We start from the raw sequence: 17,522 nt of genomic DNA, 5'->3' as shown, positions 1-17,522 counted from the left end.
AAAAATGTAAAATAACGGTTCGTGTGTGACTTAAATCCGGACGGCGGGTTGATTTCAAGAAAAGACAGGGACTTTTGTGTAAAATACGAAAATAACGATTCGTTTTAACTTAGAACAGGACTGCGGGTTGAATTCTCTGAAATAGAGGGACTTTTCTGAAAAATGGCATGACGGACGAAAGAAACTCAATTTTCTTTATTATTAGGTAAAGATTATTATCGTGCGCGCAAAAGTTTCTGTTTTTCAGCAGAATCAAATTAACTATCACCATAGGTTATCCTATAGGTTTTACTTGGCACAAACACTAATTAAAACATAAAACCACATCTAAACAGAAGCTAGATGATTTATTTATTACTAAAGAGAAGCAAAAAGCAAGGAACAAAAATAAAATTGGGTTGCCTCCCAACAAGCGCTATCGTTTAACGCCCCTAGCTAGGCATAAAAGCGAGGATATACGGCCAAGAAATATTAATACATGGATGCTCAACAAATTAGTGTAGACACCCTTAAAAAAACAAATTAGTATATACCTCACGTGCATGCACTTCTTCACTTGAACCTATATACTCTTTAATTTCAACCTATATGTACTCGTACATACCACGAGTCAAAAAGGTTGTACCTTCAGAAGTTAGGATCCAGTAGTATTATCCCTTAACCACGTTAAAAAACAGTACGATCCCATAATTCTAGAATCGAGGACGTAGGTTTCAAACAAAATAAAAAAATCAAGGACCTACACCCATGCGCACACACCTAAAAAGTAGTTCTATTTGAACTCAAAAAAAAATTGTTCTATTTTTCCTATCAGTTGGTTTAGTTTGTTAGGGTATATCCCATCCAAAAGGAGCTATTTTTTTCATTAAGGAGCAGCTAATGGATGGGAGTATGTACTCCTGGGAGTACAAAAGAGGTAAACAAAATATCCAATTGATTCATGATTAACTGGTAAAAAAACAGTTTTTGTTAAAAACACATCTAGATATGCCCCAAGTATTGTACATATAAGTCCTATGTCATTGATTTTATGTGAAGATTCATTTGAGTATTTTCTTTTTCTTTTTATATTTGAGTCATTTAGATATGCAATACTTGGAGCCACATCTAGATGTGCTCCCCAGACCCCAAAAAACATGTTCTGAACTCGGGTTCCGAGTGAAGCAAAAGGAAATTGCTAAGCAAAATAGTCTTTGTGCCTTTATCCGAACTGAATGGGAAATTTGTGCCTTTATTTTTTTCCTAGACTAGTTTTGAACTTATTTTTAGGGGAACTAGTTTTGTAAACCAAATGTAGGCATTTCGTTTTATCAACAACTAAGTGTGGAGTTTCTTTTTTTCTACAAAATATACCCAAGATTCAAGGTAATACAAGAAAATAGAATAGGATCCTTTCTTGCTGTTTTATTTTCCAATTACTTATTCAATTTTTTTTTTGAATATCAGTACAGACACAAGCGCTCATATACACGCGCATACACTCACCCCTATGAACGCACAAACGCACACCCTACCCCTATGAGCGCCTCCGAAAGACTGAGCCAGCATATCATCTTGAAATTTACGAAGTCACCGTAAGCGTCTCGTCGTCGACGGGAACGTCTCCTCCCACTGAATGCGCATCACCGGAAATCCTGGAATAAATGCGAGCACCAGGATTTGAACTCTGGTGGGCTGGGGATAACACAGTCCCTCTAACCATCCATCCACAGGTTGGTTCGCTATTTACTTATTCAATTGAGAGAAAGAAAGAGACTAATAAGAATTCTCTTATCCCATTTGGAAGGATACCATCCTTTATAGTGCACGGTCAAAGGTTAACGGGCCTCGGCGTGTGTAGAGACTGCGCGAGCCGCAGGGCATTCCGGTGCACGTGAAAGGTGGTGTGCTTATATCTCGCGTTCAGCGAGTCGAGCTTCCGACTCGCTGAAGTGACTCTCAGTGCGGGTGAGCATTTGGGCCGCCCAGTTTGCGGTAGTACACGCCTAGTTTTTTTTTCAGTTTTTTCATGTTTTTATTTCATGTTTTATTCTTTTTTTTACTTTTTTTTACACTTTCAAATATTCTAAACATATATATTACAAAAATATACTTTACATAATGTTTTGAGAAATGTTAATCATTCATTTGAGAAATGTTCAATGTGTATACAAAAAATGTTGACATGTATTAATAAAGAATGATTTTTTATCATGTATATAAAAATATTAATGAAACATTTGAAAAAAAATGATGAACAAGTAATTCAAAAATGTTAACCAAGCGTTGGGAAAATGTTAAATGTGAGAAATATGCTAACCATGCATTAAAAATGATTTTTTATCATTGTATATAATAGTGTTAATCAAGCATCTTAAAAAAACGTCGACAAGTTTGAAGATTTTAAAAATGCTAGTTAAGCATTGGCAAATGTTAAATGTGTATAGAAAACTGTTGACCATCCATTAAAAAAATGTTAATCTTGCATTTGATTTTTTATAAAGCATTTGTAAAATCTTAAATGTGCATAGAAAAAATGTTGACCACCCCTCCTGAGCAACGCCACTGCGATTGGCCGCCTCCTTCAAATTGGGGGTCCCTCAAGGGTTGTATAGGCGATCATGTGCTGGCGGATGCACCCAAGGCTCAAGGCAGTGTGCAGCGCGAGGGCTATGTCTCTCTTATTGCGAGACAGAGCTCCGTCCCGCCTCAAGGTTTTCGTGTTGCGTCATTACTGGGCCGACCCATTTCTCCCCCGTTCCGTGGTTTGTTGCGAGTAGTTCTCTTCTTCTTTGATGGTGTTACGACTCAAGAGTGTCTCACCTCTCTTGTTGTCGGCCCAAGGAGGCCGTCCGGAGGCCCCCAGATCGGTTTCTGCCCTGGGCCATCATGCCAACCCATGTGCCTTATAGAAGGAAGATTTGAGAAACCTTGTCGTTTAAGACAAGGAAGACGGTTCCGTAGAGGACCCCCTCTCCACCGACGTAGCTGATTAGGACTCTTGTGTAGAGTAATCGTAAAGCTAACCCACTCAAATGCTTGTAGGAAATCATGTATGGCATCTAAAACACCAACCAAATTGAGCTAATACAACTCAAACAGAAAATCCTCAAATCAGTGAAACCCTACCCTAACCCGAGCCATGAAAATAGGATACACCTTCCTCCTCATCGAATCATCATAGTTGGGGTGGGCGCTCTGCCTCATTCCATAACGGCATGGTCGCCACGCAGTCCTAGCGTCGACGGCGAGGGCGGTGAGTCTTCAATCTGGATGAGAGGGCGAGAGCGTCGACAGAGACTTTGAGCTACTAAAAATATGTATATCAAATTAATGACTGAGTTTCAATCGCATAGAGCACGGGGATTACACTCTTCAAGCACGAGGCAGGGCGAGCAAAGGGCTTGTCCACAATATACAACCATCATTCAACTATTACAGTTCATTCACCTGATAACATAGAGATCCAGTTGTAATGAAAACCACCACTCGGCAGTCCTTTAAGAAATGCCAACAAGTCATTTGCTCTCCTTTCCATTCACTTCCCTACTAGTAACTCAGAGGACACACTGATGTCAAAAAAAAAAAAAAAAAAAAACTCAGAGGACACACTCGATGCCATCATAGCTGACAAAGGACTTGTGCCTGACCATCTGGAGTTCGGATGATCCATCCTGCACCACCTCCATACCAGAAGCTCCGCAGATCATCTCCACCCCAGTAAACACAGCCGCGACGCCACTCGTGACCTCTTCGGTGTCTTGGTCGCCGATGTCAAATATTTTGGTTATGCAAAACTTGCGCGCTCCCAGGTACAGCAGGCTGCTCCTTATCTGCACCCAGCCTTGAGGAGGGTCGAGATCTGGCCAGTCACTAAGCACCTTCGGAGCCCCGTCCAGATTGGAGAGGTCCAATGCGCACAAGTAGTGGGGACTCTTGTCGGCTATGCCGAACAAGAGGTTGGAAAGCTCAGGGACATGCTCAGCCCTGCCGTACAAGGGCAGCGCCCAGCGACCAGCCTTTTCCCACTTGCGGCTAACCGTGTCGAAGCAGTAGGTGCCGACAGGGTTATGCTCAGGGGAGGAGATGCAGATGGTGGAGCCATCACCGAGCAGCGTGTAGGACTGGATGAATGTGGAGTCATAGAGTGGGTCGTTGACGTACGGTGGCGGTGGGAGCACAACCCAGTGCCAAGTCTTCTCGCCATAGACGAGGACCTCGAAGGTGAAGGAGTTGCGGCTGGGGGCGGATCTGCTGAGAACGTAGAGAGCTTCAGCGCGCTTGGGGTCAATGGCGTCGGTCCTGGGGATGGAGAAGGAGGCGGGGCTGACTCCCTTAGGTTCGTTAAGGTTGGGAACCGGCTGGAGGGAGCGGCCGTCCGCGTTGCAGAGGATGGCGCTTCCGGCAGAGTCCAGGCAGAGCAGCTTGCTATCGTGGCCTCTGCCTCCTCCATAGAAGGGCAGGAAATCGAGCCTCTTGTACTTTGAGCGGTATGACTCGAATCTGAGCCTGGGCGCAGGCAACCGCGACATGACCTCCATCCTGGATGCCGCTGATGTTGCTGCTGCTTGTGCTTCCGCCGTGGATCCGTAGAAGAGTTGCTCCTCGGCCTTCATGCGACTCACCGTATACAATCCGCCTCTGCCATACCTCTGCACCGCATTCACCAACTGCCGCGCCTTCATTTTAATTCCCTCTGCTCCTAAAAAAGGAGACCCCAAATGTTGATCTTTCTTCTTCCTAAATAAAGGATTACAATAGAATTAGATACCGGAAGGCGAGTCGGAATAGCATCTCAAAACCAACAATCAACAATAGAAGAAAAATTCATGGTGAATGATACCCTACAGATCAGCCACAATCAAGATCTTGGGAAACAAAAGACGAACCGTCCAACGGGGAAGAGCAATAAGGAGTAATACCTGCGGCAGACAGAGCCAATTCCACGGAATCGAAGTCGGCGGCGGCGGCGCCGGCGAAGATTGGGGTGGGATTCGGAATCTAGGTCTTGTTGCGGTCTTACCCTTTCCTTCTTTTTGAGATACTTTGGGAAATCCCTATATTTTTTTTTTGAGATACTTTCGGAAATCCCTATTTGAGACTCGCTGTTGTCGAGCAAACGCATAAAATCGAGCTTACTGGGCCGGTCCAGTCGTTCGGTTTTCGGAACCTTTCTGTCCGGTTTTACCAGTTTTAGGAAACTTCTAGAAGGTTCCCTGAGCAGTTTTAATTTTTCCTTTTTTCCATTTAAATTTCAAGCTTTTTTCTTTTCAAACTTGTTCGAAAATTAAAAATATTTTTTGCAATTTCAAAATATGTTACTTTTTCCAAAATTTGTTCAGAATTACAAAAAATGTACTCGGATACAAAATTTTGTTCAAAATTATAAAAATGTTCTTCTTTTCAAATTTTGTTGGTAAATTCAAAAATTGCTTGCTGTTAAAACATTGTTCAAAATTTCAATAATGTTCGCATTTAGAAAAAAAATTAACATTTTTTTGGTGTTTCCAAATTTATTTCATAAATTTAAATAATGTTTGCATTTTTAAAGATTGATTCGATTTTTTCAGAAAATGTTCGTGTTTGCGAAAATTTGTACCCTTTTTCATAAAATGTTCGTGTTTTTAAAAATATTGCAGAAATTTATAAAATATTCCCAGTTTAAACATTTCTCGAAACTCAAACTGAAAAATATTTGAACATGCAGAGAACATTTGAAAATGCCCACATTTTTTGAAATTCGAAAACAATATGGATACGCAAACATTTTTTGGAATTCTGAACAATTTTTCGAAAACAGGAGCATTTTTTGGAATGTTCGGCCATTTTTGTTAAATCCAAACAATTATTCGATTCTCGAACATTTTCTGAAAACGCGAACAATTTCTGAATTTTTCAAAATTTGAACATTTCTATCCAATGTTTAAGATTTCTAGGGAGGGGTGTTAGATCTGTAGGAGATGGTAATTCCAATAGTCCACGTGTTCGACCCCCCGCACCCGCTTTCATTTTTTGGTGAGTTTTTCACTGTTTCGTGACTATGGGCTGGCCCAGTCGGGTGTTGTTCCTGTGGGCGCGCGTGAATCGAAGGCAAAGAGGGGCATATAGGAGGTGCCTATACTTTCTCGCCCTAAATGTGGCCAACCTATACCTACTATCTATACCTACTAAGAAAGTAGGAAGTGTTTTGCCCGTCTGTCTGTCATACATTTTACAAAATATACTGATGTTTAGTTTAATTAACCTGTGGTCTAGTATTAAGTGCCGAAATAACTAATAAAGAAGCACTCTTTGCAAAGATCACTCACACCTCCCTAGGTCACGACAAGCGACGCACTGAGAGTTTTTCCTTTTTCTCATAGATCCATTTATTCAAAACGTTTTATCTCTTAAATCGTGCGTCCAAATCTTGAACCGTTTTCACATTTGGATTCCTCGCGTGGAGATCTTCAAAACTAAATTCTATGTTGATAGGTTTTGACCATCTTTTTTCATGACAAAAACCGGACAAAAAAGCCGAACCGAGAGCACTTTTTTTCCTTTCCGAAAGAGGCACGGTTGTACCTCGCGCGGAAGCAGATCCGTGCCTCCACGTGAAGTAAACCCATGCCTCTAGCGAAAGGAAAAAAATAAAACGAGTTCCTTTTTTCCGTTTCCGAGAGGCACGACCGTTGCCTCCCGCGGAAGCAAATCTATGCCTCCTACAGAAGCAAACCGTGCCTCTCTGGAGGGAATATAAAGAAAACATGTTTTCTTTCGTTTTCGAGAGGCACGGCCATGCCTCTTGCAGAAGCAAAACCGTGCCTCTCATGAAAGAAAAAAATATGTCTTTTTTGTTTCCGAGAGGCATGGCCGTGCCTCTTAGGAAGCAAATCCGTGCTTCTTGCGGAAGCAAAACTATGACTCACGCGGAAGGAAAAAAGGAAAACGAGGTTTTTTTCGTTTCCTAGAGGCATGATCACGCCTCTCGCGAAAGCAAAACCGTACCTCTCTCACGGAAGGAAAAATGTGTTTCTTTGCACAATGTTTTTCGATTTTTTTCGAAAGCTAAGAAAGACCAATGGAAAACCAAAAAGCCGAAAAACCCGAAAATAATCATCTAAAAAGCCAAAAACGCGTGTGGAAAATAAAAGAAACAAAAAACGGTGGGAGCGCCTTGACCGCAACACGTGACGGCAGCTGAGAGCGAGCCAAGTGGCGCTCTCAGCCCACCCATGGTGACCGTTGCGGGGCTCCCGAAGGAGTACTCCTCCGTTAGTTGCTCCTGAGGCAAGTTCCCTCTCCTTTGTCTCTCCATGTTGGGTTTCGACCTAACTGCCGTAACCACTGTCGCACGCACTTGGGCGCTGGTTAGTATTCTGCGTTCAGCTAGGCTAGACCCATTTTCACTCTGCTTTCAGCCAGTTTAGGTCTCTGACCTTTATTATTTACAGAGAATGTATTAAACATGGTCATGTTGTAACTTAACAACTGTAACTCAGATTAAAATAATTTATATATGTAATTTGACTAGCACAATGTGTAGTTTCCAACGGTGCCATTAATTGTTCCTATTAACCAATATAAAATTATGTTTAGGGCGTAACCTTAATTAACATAATTAACCTATTAACCAATATATATATATATATATATATATATATATATATATATTAAATTTTTTCTACCCTGTTTAAATCGGCTAGATATATTAAATAAAGTATGTTAGGAGGGACTGCATTGCACCTTTTTTCGCAGACTATGGAGTAGCGAATAGTATTTGTGCTTTGTAGGATTGGAATTCATGACCTCCCCTTTTGTCCCAAAGGCCCCAACCAGCTGACATGAGAGTGTGCTTGTGCTACAAAATAGGTTCATTATTTAATTAAATACTCCAACCTCAACTCTTTGCAGAAGAACACATTAACTTATATATACATTTGTAAATTGCGTGAAAATTGGGACGCCACTGCAAAAACCAAGGAATAGAGGGAGCGAATGAATTAAATAGATTTGGGCTAGCATGACTGTTTAGCTCTAATTAAATAAAATTGTTGGATTTCCATGAATGGTCGCTTCAATATAAAGTTAGTAGGATTGTGAGTAACAACAGATTTCAGGTTTGTTGCTATGATCGAGAGACCACCAATTTTGCATTGGTAATCCATTTTCTAAGACTTTTGTAAGATAACCCAACAAAGGGAGGGAGTAGATTCCAACCTGGACGTGTGTGTTCCTGCTGCCGTCATGTGGCACTATCTGGATGTTGTTGTGCGCATTGATATACGTTTAGGTGGACATGTCAATTGCATCTTCCGTTGTAACACACTCCTAAACCGGATATTTAGGCCCTGAAATGTGTAAAACCGGACAACTCTCACCCCAGGGTGGTTTGCAAGTGATTTCAGGTGGCTTTCAATTAAGTGATTCCGACAGTTTGTACTGACTTGGCTCCTCCTCCTGCTTTTCTTTGCGATCGTCCTTTTCCTCCTCCTGTTCACCTCTTCCCCCTCGCATCCTCCCCCATTATCGCCGCCCTCCTCCACTGCCCCCCTCCTTGGTCGCGGCCCTCCTCCGTCGACGCGCATGTGTGCAGGTGTGTGGCCGCCTCATTTTTCCCGTTGTCTCCTCTCTCTGTAGTGTTGTGGTTGGTGCTTCAAAGGTGGGTTTTCGAGGGTCTAGACGGTGCTGGATTTAAGTTTGGGTTTTTTTTTATTATCTGAGTAGGGTTTAGGGTAGATATGTAGTCCTAGTTGTGCATCAAGAGGTGGAACCGATTTTGGTTGAGATCTTGAACTGATTTGATCTTGCTAATGATTTTGGTGCAGACCAGGAGAAAATCCAGATTGGGGGAAAAGAGGGCTCTTTTGTGCAGCATATATTATATTGATTAATCATTTTGTATGTGTGCAGGTGGTGTTGATGATCCACCAGATGCTTTGGAAGATTTCACTGTCAGGTTGCACTACTTTGGAAGATTTGTTGTAGTGGATGGTTTGATTGAGTATCATGATGGTTTGGAGGCAGAGTTTTATGATGAGAAAGCCCAAATGAATTATGAAAATATTTTGCATGTGCACAAGATATGTACCATGTGGAAAGAGGGCACTGCAGAGGGGGTTACACTTATGAACTGCACTGGCTAGTTCCTACCAAATCACTAATAGACGGTCTGCTATTTCTTTGTGACGATTCATTAGTGTAAAATATGGAAAGTGGCACATCTCATGGTTATTGTGCTATCATTATGTGAATGAAAGTAAGGAGCTTTTCTTACATAATGCAGATATTGAAAATTCAGAAGGAGAAGAAGAGCAAATGAATTCAGATGGTCAGGCAGACGTGGTTTCAGTTCAGGTTGCTAAAACTTACTTCAATAAGAAGACATGCAAATTAGCATTATTGGATGTCAAGTGTGTGGACACAGAAATGGTTGATGAAATGTTTATACAAAAGTATGCTATTGATACAAAAGTAGAACCTGGATATGAAAAGCGGTGGATGAACAAAACTGTCACTGAGGAAGAAAACCTAAGGATCATAAGTGATGCTAATGCTTTATATTCATGTATGAAAGTCCAGTTAAGATAACCAAAAGTCCAGTTAAGATAATCATAAGGAAGCTCCATGCTATTTCCAAAATATTTTTTACAACAACAATCATGTTCTTCCAAACAAAATGTTTAGGACAACAAATCAAATTGGTTATGTACTGCATTTTTATTTCAAAGTCAAATTTTCCGGTGTACACTTGTATGTTTTCTTCAAAATATTCTTTACACCAACTAGTATATTTTTTCCCGTAAATGTATATTTTATAAGAAACAAAAAAATCCCAGACAAATATCCTTTTTTGCGGGAACCAAGACAAATATCCGAATCGTACGTTTCCTACAAAATATTCTGTACGCCAATTTGTTTATAGTGATCTCCAGATCAATCAAATTAATTACCACAATCAAGAAACCTCCATGTTATCTTGCATCAATTTTTTTGAAATAAAATTATCAAAGCAATAATCCAATTTATTATGCACTGCATTTATATTCCCAAGTCAAATTTCCAAATGTTCTCTTGTATGCTTTCGTCGATATTCTTGACACCAAATGCAAATGTCTATACCATTCTAAAATAATGTGCATACATTCCAAAAAAAAAAATACTGCATTTAACAAGGGGCGGACATTTTTTTAACACTGGGTGAACATTTTCCCAGAATGTATGAACACTTTCTTACAAGAGACCAACAATCTTTTTGGAATGTGCAAACATTTTTTTAATACATATGCAACTCGTTTTTAAAAATGTTCCTATGGTAAGAAGATGTTGATGTATTTAAAAACATGTTCATGTTAAAATGAACCATTTTTATCATACATGTTCAAATGAACCTGTGTGTTAATGATATAAAACTCTTAACAGTCTAACTAAGTCCAGAGTTTCAAAGCAAAAATAAGCTTTCCCAGTTGTACCTTCAAGCTAACAGTTGAAAGTTGATAGTTGGAAGATTTGTGACTCATCAAATCAGTACATGCACGCGTTTATTTCATCGTGATCTTGTGACGTCTTTCCGCTTATTTTCCCTTGTGGCATACAGTTACCATTATCGCGTACAGTACGTTAGTACAACTACAACGACAGATGCACATTAGTCGCGATTGTGCTAGCTGAACACAGAATGCAACTTCAGCAAAGTGTCGATCAGCCTACAAAGATAGTAGAGAAAATAGTAGCGGTGCCGAACGTGTACGATAGTCAACAGTGGTACACAAATTTCGCCATCCATGCAATGCTCCTAATTATTTTCTTGAATGTTGACAAAAGAGCTGCCAAATTCATTGATTACCAGTGATGCTCGTAATCTGCAGACGGCGCCCGCTTGAAAGTTATCCTGATGGTGTTGGGGCATCTTTTCGAGTTCAGCGCAAGATATACAAGACTCTGAATTGCTGGTACTATGCAGCAGAAGTACACAGCACGTCCACGAGCATAAGTGAACAATTTGTTTTTCTCTATGGACTTTGGTTGGCACATTAAACTCTGCATTTAGGGATCAGCCTAACAAATATGCTCTTCGAGCTTTGTACGGATGCAAGGAAAAGCATAAAGCAAGGCCTTTTACTGCACGATTAAGATTTTGGATGGAACTACCAACCGAGTTTTTAATCAGATGGATGCGCATGTTGGCGTGGGCTGATGCAGTTAGCTAGCGGCATGCAATCTAGCAAATCAATCAAATGATCAATTCATAGAGTACCAAGTCATCACAAAACCTATGGGCTCTTCGAGTGTTGTGCCATTTGCCACTGGTTTTGTACTTGTTTGTACGCGCCACAAAACTTGTTGATGGCCTCTTGAATAATGTATCATCGATGTCCTAACGACTTTGGATTGCGATTATGAATCACTTTCATGCGGTAGAGATCGTAACACTTTTACTCATGAAACTAACCATACTTACTTTGCCAAAATGTCATGCCCTTTTGCTCCGTGCCATGAAACGTTTCCACTAGGGTCAACCATGCCTCACAGATGAACTCGTCCTTCTTGTTCGAGTATGCGGTTCCCCTACTCTTCTTCTTTGGGTCGGCATGCACCCGGCAGCCAGTGGTCATCCCGCTTAAAGTCCGACTCCTTGGTGTACGCCTGTTGGGTGTCTGGCTATGGCTCTTGTTCCGGTTGGAAGTCATCGACTTGTCTGTCTTCATAGCCGTCTCTGTCGTGAATGATGTTCAACATCGCCTTGCCGTTTGCCGCCGTTGCGCATGGTTGAGTCATTCCGGAAAATAGTGACCAGACAACGGCGGACGAGAGTTCCATAGCGGGAATCCGCGACCGGACAAGCATCGACGACTCCGTAAAGAGGTAGTCTCTTTTGAGGTTGACGGTGAACAGCACTCGATGGCCGGAGGCAAAGGAGGCTGTGGAGTAGTACGACCATTGTTGCATACTGGGCGTACCACGATGCTGAGCTGTGTAGTAGTAGGGCGGCTTCAGCTCGGTGGGCCAGGGCTGTGATGGACCGAGCTGCATCGGCTTCTCTACCGCCTTCTTTGCCTTTTGACGAGGAGCTACGGCCTAACCGGCCGCCACTGCCTTCTCCTTTGCCTTGACCGTCGACCTTGGCGTAGCACGGGCGCGACCTTGCGGGCAACCTCCTCTGGTTCCTTCGGGATGACGAACATCGCCTTTGGCTCCTCTGGCAGCTCCATCTAGCGATGGACAGCGGACAACTAGATCGGGCTTTCACGCGGGAGGACTGGAAGGATTGTTAGAATGTGCGTGCTTTGGTTCAGTTTTGGCATGGGTCCACGTTGTCGAAGCCGATGTGTGGACATCCATACTCTCTCAAACCTCTCCTTAATTTGGTGCTGGTTCATGGAATTTCGGGCGTCAAGTCCGGTCCTAACAATTTTGATAACCATTGTTAAATGGCTAAAAGTGTTAGGACAATCCGGTAAAGATATTTGTAGATGATTTAATGATTCGCCTTGGAGTTACCCTTAGCTAGCCGCGTGTATCTAAAAAAGTTAGCTAGCCGCGTGCTACAGCTAGAGTCAGTCAGCACGCGCATTTTCCTTCAGGCAAGACGGCTGTGCCGTCCCTGTTACTGCGATCCAATCAACACATAATTTCAGAAGAATATACTAGAAGTCCAGATTGTTTTTCTATCTACTACATATACATACAACACATGCCTATATAGGTGGTGCCAAGGTAAGCCTTTCACGCTGAAACATAGCCGGTGTCATCACACCATATGGCTGCAAGAGCTTTGCTGGTGGTTTTCCTCCCACTTCTCCTTCTGGTTGTCGCTTCCAGTGCCGACGACGGCGCCTGTGGCCTGCAGCCGATAAGCCGGAGGAGCTTCCCCAAGGGCTTCATCTTTGGGACGGCCTCCTCGTCGTACCAGGTTTCCACTCGTTTTTTTCTTCAGTGCCTTGGTTCAGCACAATCTGTTTACCAGTATGAAAGCTGTAGCATAACAAGCTGATGATAAGTCATCCATTGGCTGGACTCAAACTGATTGAATGCTGCTTTAGACCAACAACTCGTAAAAGGAAATGTTGCAATATATACTGTACCCTGCATTTCATACACAAACAACTTGCTGTTCTAGTGGTCAGCAAGCCTACATGGCCTTTTATATTATTTCCCTCAATACGGATTTTCAACAGAATTAATCGAAGTGATTTGCTAATCGGATCAGACTGGTGCTGTTCTGCAAAAAGCCCCTTGTAAATATTAGTCCGTTCTTGAACGATTAAAGGAATGCTGATGTGGTAGCCACATGGCCGTTTTTTCGCCTTGGATCAGTGTTGGTCCTGATTGATCAAATAAACGAGTTTATAAACTAAATCAGATCATGTTTTGAGTTGTTGGCTTAAAGCGTGCAATCAGTTTGAATTCATGGATTAATGAAGTATTTCACTCTTAATTAGTGATATCTACTTTATGAATTTTTTGGTTCTAGCATCGTCTTATTACAAATATGGTGGATATTCACATGCTGCAGTATGAGGGTGGTGCAATGGAGGGGGGCAGGGGATCAAGCATCTGGGACAACTTCACTCACCGGCACCCAGGCATGTAGAGTATATACATCTTTTACATGCAGTGTATCTATCTTTTTTATTAGCAAAATGTTTGTACATATCTTGTTAATAAGAAAATTATCAAATATTTTTTGAGAGGTCAAGAAATCGCCTTTTTATTTAACCGCGTGAAGCATTCATAGTGTTTAACCACTGGATGGGAAAATCACACGCACACACCTCAAAGCTAATCCAATGCTTGGGAAATCAATTCTTATTTAACAAATTGTTAGGCAACTTAGAATAAGAAACATGGTAGTAATGATATACTATATACTACTCACACGTACAAAGCATAAAATTAAATTTCTCCAACTTCGACTAGTAAAAAAAGTTGTTTAGAATAGTGAGGTGAAAAACATGTGATTTATTTGCGAAAATATTTGCATAGTACCAGATTATTATTTACAAACACAATTGTAAGAAAAATAGAGTCAAAGTTAGGTGTTAGAGACTGTGCATATTAACAAAAGGGGTCATATTATGGCAATATTGTCTACAGGACGTATGTCTGAGTATCTTACGACTTTCGATGCAATTTTTTTTTGTGATTATCAAATATTTGTAGTTATATGGACAACTAGGCCATTCTATCCACCAATGGTGTGATCGCCAACAAAGTAACTTGAATTTAGAATTGAGCTTAAATCATTATGTTACTTTTGAAAAAATGAATACAAATGAGCAGAATAGCCCTATTTCAATAAAGCTCTGCTGAGTAAATACATTTTTGCAGATAAAATCACCGACAAGAGCAATGGGGATGTGGCAGTGGACTCCTACCATCTTTACAAGGTAGGGATAACTTATATGTCTTGCTTTTCAACTAGATCTATAAGATTTTTCACAAATTATATGGTCAAAGTTGCTGATCAAGATCACATTGTGACAACATCTTTGAATTTTAGTTCCAATCCTACAAAAAGAAACTAGGTATTCCCTCTGTTTAAAAAATAATACATTGTCATAAGTAAAACTTTTTAAAGTTCGACCAAATCTATAGGAAAGTCTGGAAGGATCCATAGTATGAAATATCCATTATATGAAAATATATTTCATAATGCATCTAATGAAGAAATTTTGGTGTTGTAGATGTTGATGTATCCTTGTATAGATTTGGTCAATCTCAATGAAGTTTGACTTAGGACAAACATAGAATTTCAATTATCTTCGAACAAAGGGAGTTGTACCGATCCTAATTTGCCAAAAAAGGCAGGAAGATGTGCGCCTCATGAAGGATATGGGAATGGACGCATACAGGTTCTCCATCTCATGGACGAGAATTCTTCCAGGTATGATATTTTCAAACTGGATACCTCAACTCTCATTTTTCTTCCTAGTAGAATACTCTATTTTGCATCATCTTCCCATTTCCTAGTCGATATAGAATGTTCAATAGATCTTAATTAATGTTTAATGCATAACAGATGGAACTCTAAGAGGTGGAGTCAACCGAGAAGGTATTAAGTATTACAACAACTTGATCGATGAGTTGTTGTCAAAAGGTCTGATGTCAAACCGTAAATATTTAATTAGATTTATTACGTAATCGATTAAACTGCATGGAACATCGGGTCCTTTCTTTATTTTATCAGATTACTCTTAAGATTTGCGATCTTTTCTATATCTGTAGGGGTGCAACCATTTGTGACCCTTTTTCACTGGGACTCTCCACAAGGATTGGAAGATAAATATGGAGGATTTCTTAGCCCTAATATCATGTAAGTCAACCATTATTTATTTTCTAAGAACATAACTCCCTAGAGTGACGTTTTAGACATGAGCACAATGCAACTCTATTTGAGTAACTTTAAATAAGTAAGCAAAACAATTACAAAATATATTGTATATTTTTTGATGAGAAGTAAAACTGAAACATTTCTCCTAATGTACCTTAATACTCCGTATGTTTTATACATTAGTTGTTGAAGATTGAAAAAGTGTGGCTACGCGCTTTGTAAAAGTATTTCAGTTCTGATGAAGGTAGTATCATGTGGAAACATGTATACGTTAACTTTCAAAATAACCAACTGACACTGGTGCAGAAATGACTATAAAGACTTTGCTGAAGTATGCTTCAGAGAATTCGGAGATCGGGTGAAGCATTGGATCACATTGAACGAGCCCTGGTCCTTCAGCGTTTCAGGTTATGCACGGGGCATAGCTGCACCTGGCCGGTGTTCTCCCTGGGAGGAGGCAAACTGTAGTGACGGGGATTCAGGGAGGGAGCCATACATTGTTGGCTACCATCAGATACTCGCTCATGCAGAAGCTGTGAGATTGTATAAACAGAAATATAAGGTGACTGATCCAGCCATTTATCATATCATGCAGCTGCAATTCGCCCATGAACGTGATTGATATGGTGTACATCAACAAAATGCAGGGTGTACAAAAGGGCAAGATCGGAATAGCTTTGGTCTCATATTGGGTTACTCCCTTATCCTGTACAAAATCTAGTGTTGTTGCGATGAAACGTGCTATAGAATTCATGCTTGGATGGTAAACTCTTTACGTTTCACGCAGGCATAATTTTGTCCTATGTGTTTAGAAGAGAATGCAAATTGATCTTATGCTAGGAATAAACCCCTGTAGGTTTTTGGATCCACTCAGTAGAGGAGACTACCCCAGAGCATGAAAGTATTGGTCAGAAACCGCCTGCCACAGTTCACCAGACAACAGTCTAAATTGGTGAAGGGTGCATTTGACTTCATTGGAATCAACTACTACAGTACAAACTACGCTTACAGCCTTCCTCCATCTAATTGCTTGAGGAACAGCTACTCTACTGATGCTCAAGCTAATCTTACGGGTGAGTCGATCATGCTCAATCAACGATCAATCTGTGTCTGTTCTTCATTTGCCAGCCTAATAATATCAAGGAATTTATTCCCTTTTAGAAATAAATATTAAGTGAATAATAGAGACATTGCCACTGATTACATATGTTAGCACTGCATGCTAACATTGTCCAATTATGTCAGGTATTCGAAATGGTGTCCCCATAGGTACTCAGGTAACTTGCAACTTATCCACATAAACAGATAAATCTTCCTTCAGTTTTCTCCCAACTTTTTTTCGGGTTGAGTAAATGACCTGCATGTAGGCTGCTTCGCCTTGGCTCTACGTCTACCCTCAAGGCCTCCATGATATCCTAATTTTTCTCAAGGAGAAGTACCACAATCCAACCATCTACATCACTGAAAATGGCAAGTGCATTTTCCTCCGCTAGATAGGAACAATGAGATCAAAACTTATCTGAATTATTATTTTTCTCTTTGTGTATTTTAGGATTCGATGAAGCCAACAACAAGAGCCTACCACTAAATGAAGCCCTCAAGGACGATGCCAGGATAGACTACCACCACAGGCACCTTGTTGCCCTGCTGAGTGCGATCAGGTCGGTGGTAGCAGCTTAATTTTACAATCCGACTCTATCAATAAGCCTCGAAATCTTACATCAACTGATTTTCTGTAGGGACGGGGCAAACGTGAAGGGGTATTTCGTGTGGTCGCTGCTCGACAACTTTGAGTGGGAGAGCGGGTACACAGTGCGGTTTGGGTTACACTTTGTGGACTACAACCATGGTCTAAAGCGGTACCCCAAGCGCTCTGCTGGCTGGTTCAAGAATTTTCTCAATCTTGATCTCACAGATAACCTGGAAACCAGCGACAAATAATGGAGGCATTGTACGTGTTGCAGATTGAAATAGATGCTTGCCTGATTGTGCAGTTTGATGGAACGAGAAAATACTCTGCAGTGTAAAGATCAATGTAACAGGAGGCTCGTGCAAGAACGTATCTAGTGATACCAAAGTTTATCAATACTTGAACCTTCAAAATTAAATTACCAGACTATAAAATTTTAACAACTAATATGATACGAGACAATAAAATGTTTAATTCAACATACTGCTCTTTAGCTTCATGTTTATATCAGAAAACTTACGATTATAGATTGAAGTAACA

General features: G+C 40.8%; 1 protein-coding gene and 1 pseudogene across 1 annotated transcript; one reads left to right on the top strand and one right to left on the bottom strand.

Moving 5' to 3' along the window:
• Positions 1 to 3,327: 3,327 nt before the first annotated feature.
• LOC123050415 (uncharacterized) lies at positions 3,328 to 5,115 on the bottom strand. Its single transcript, XM_044473216.1, has 2 exons — positions 4,902 to 5,115; positions 3,328 to 4,719 (listed from the first exon to the last, which is right to left on the bottom strand). Exons 1-2 carry the CDS (start codon positions 5,102 to 5,104, stop codon positions 3,579 to 3,581), a joined length of 1,344 nt encoding a protein of 447 aa, XP_044329151.1. The 5' UTR covers positions 5,105 to 5,115; the 3' UTR covers positions 3,328 to 3,578.
• Positions 5,116 to 14,278: 9,163 nt separating this feature from the next.
• Positions 14,279 to 17,339, top strand: LOC123050414 (beta-glucosidase 12-like; annotated as a pseudogene).
• The last annotated feature ends 183 nt before the right edge of the window (positions 17,340 to 17,522 follow it).

The sequence above is a fragment of the Triticum aestivum genome, chromosome 2D, assembly GCF_018294505.1.
Source record: "Triticum aestivum cultivar Chinese Spring chromosome 2D, IWGSC CS RefSeq v2.1, whole genome shotgun sequence".
NCBI classification, from domain to species: domain Eukaryota; kingdom Viridiplantae; phylum Streptophyta; class Magnoliopsida; order Poales; family Poaceae; genus Triticum; species Triticum aestivum.
Note: the sequence above shows the minus strand (reverse complement) of the source record. Positions and strands in the feature narration are given on the sequence as shown.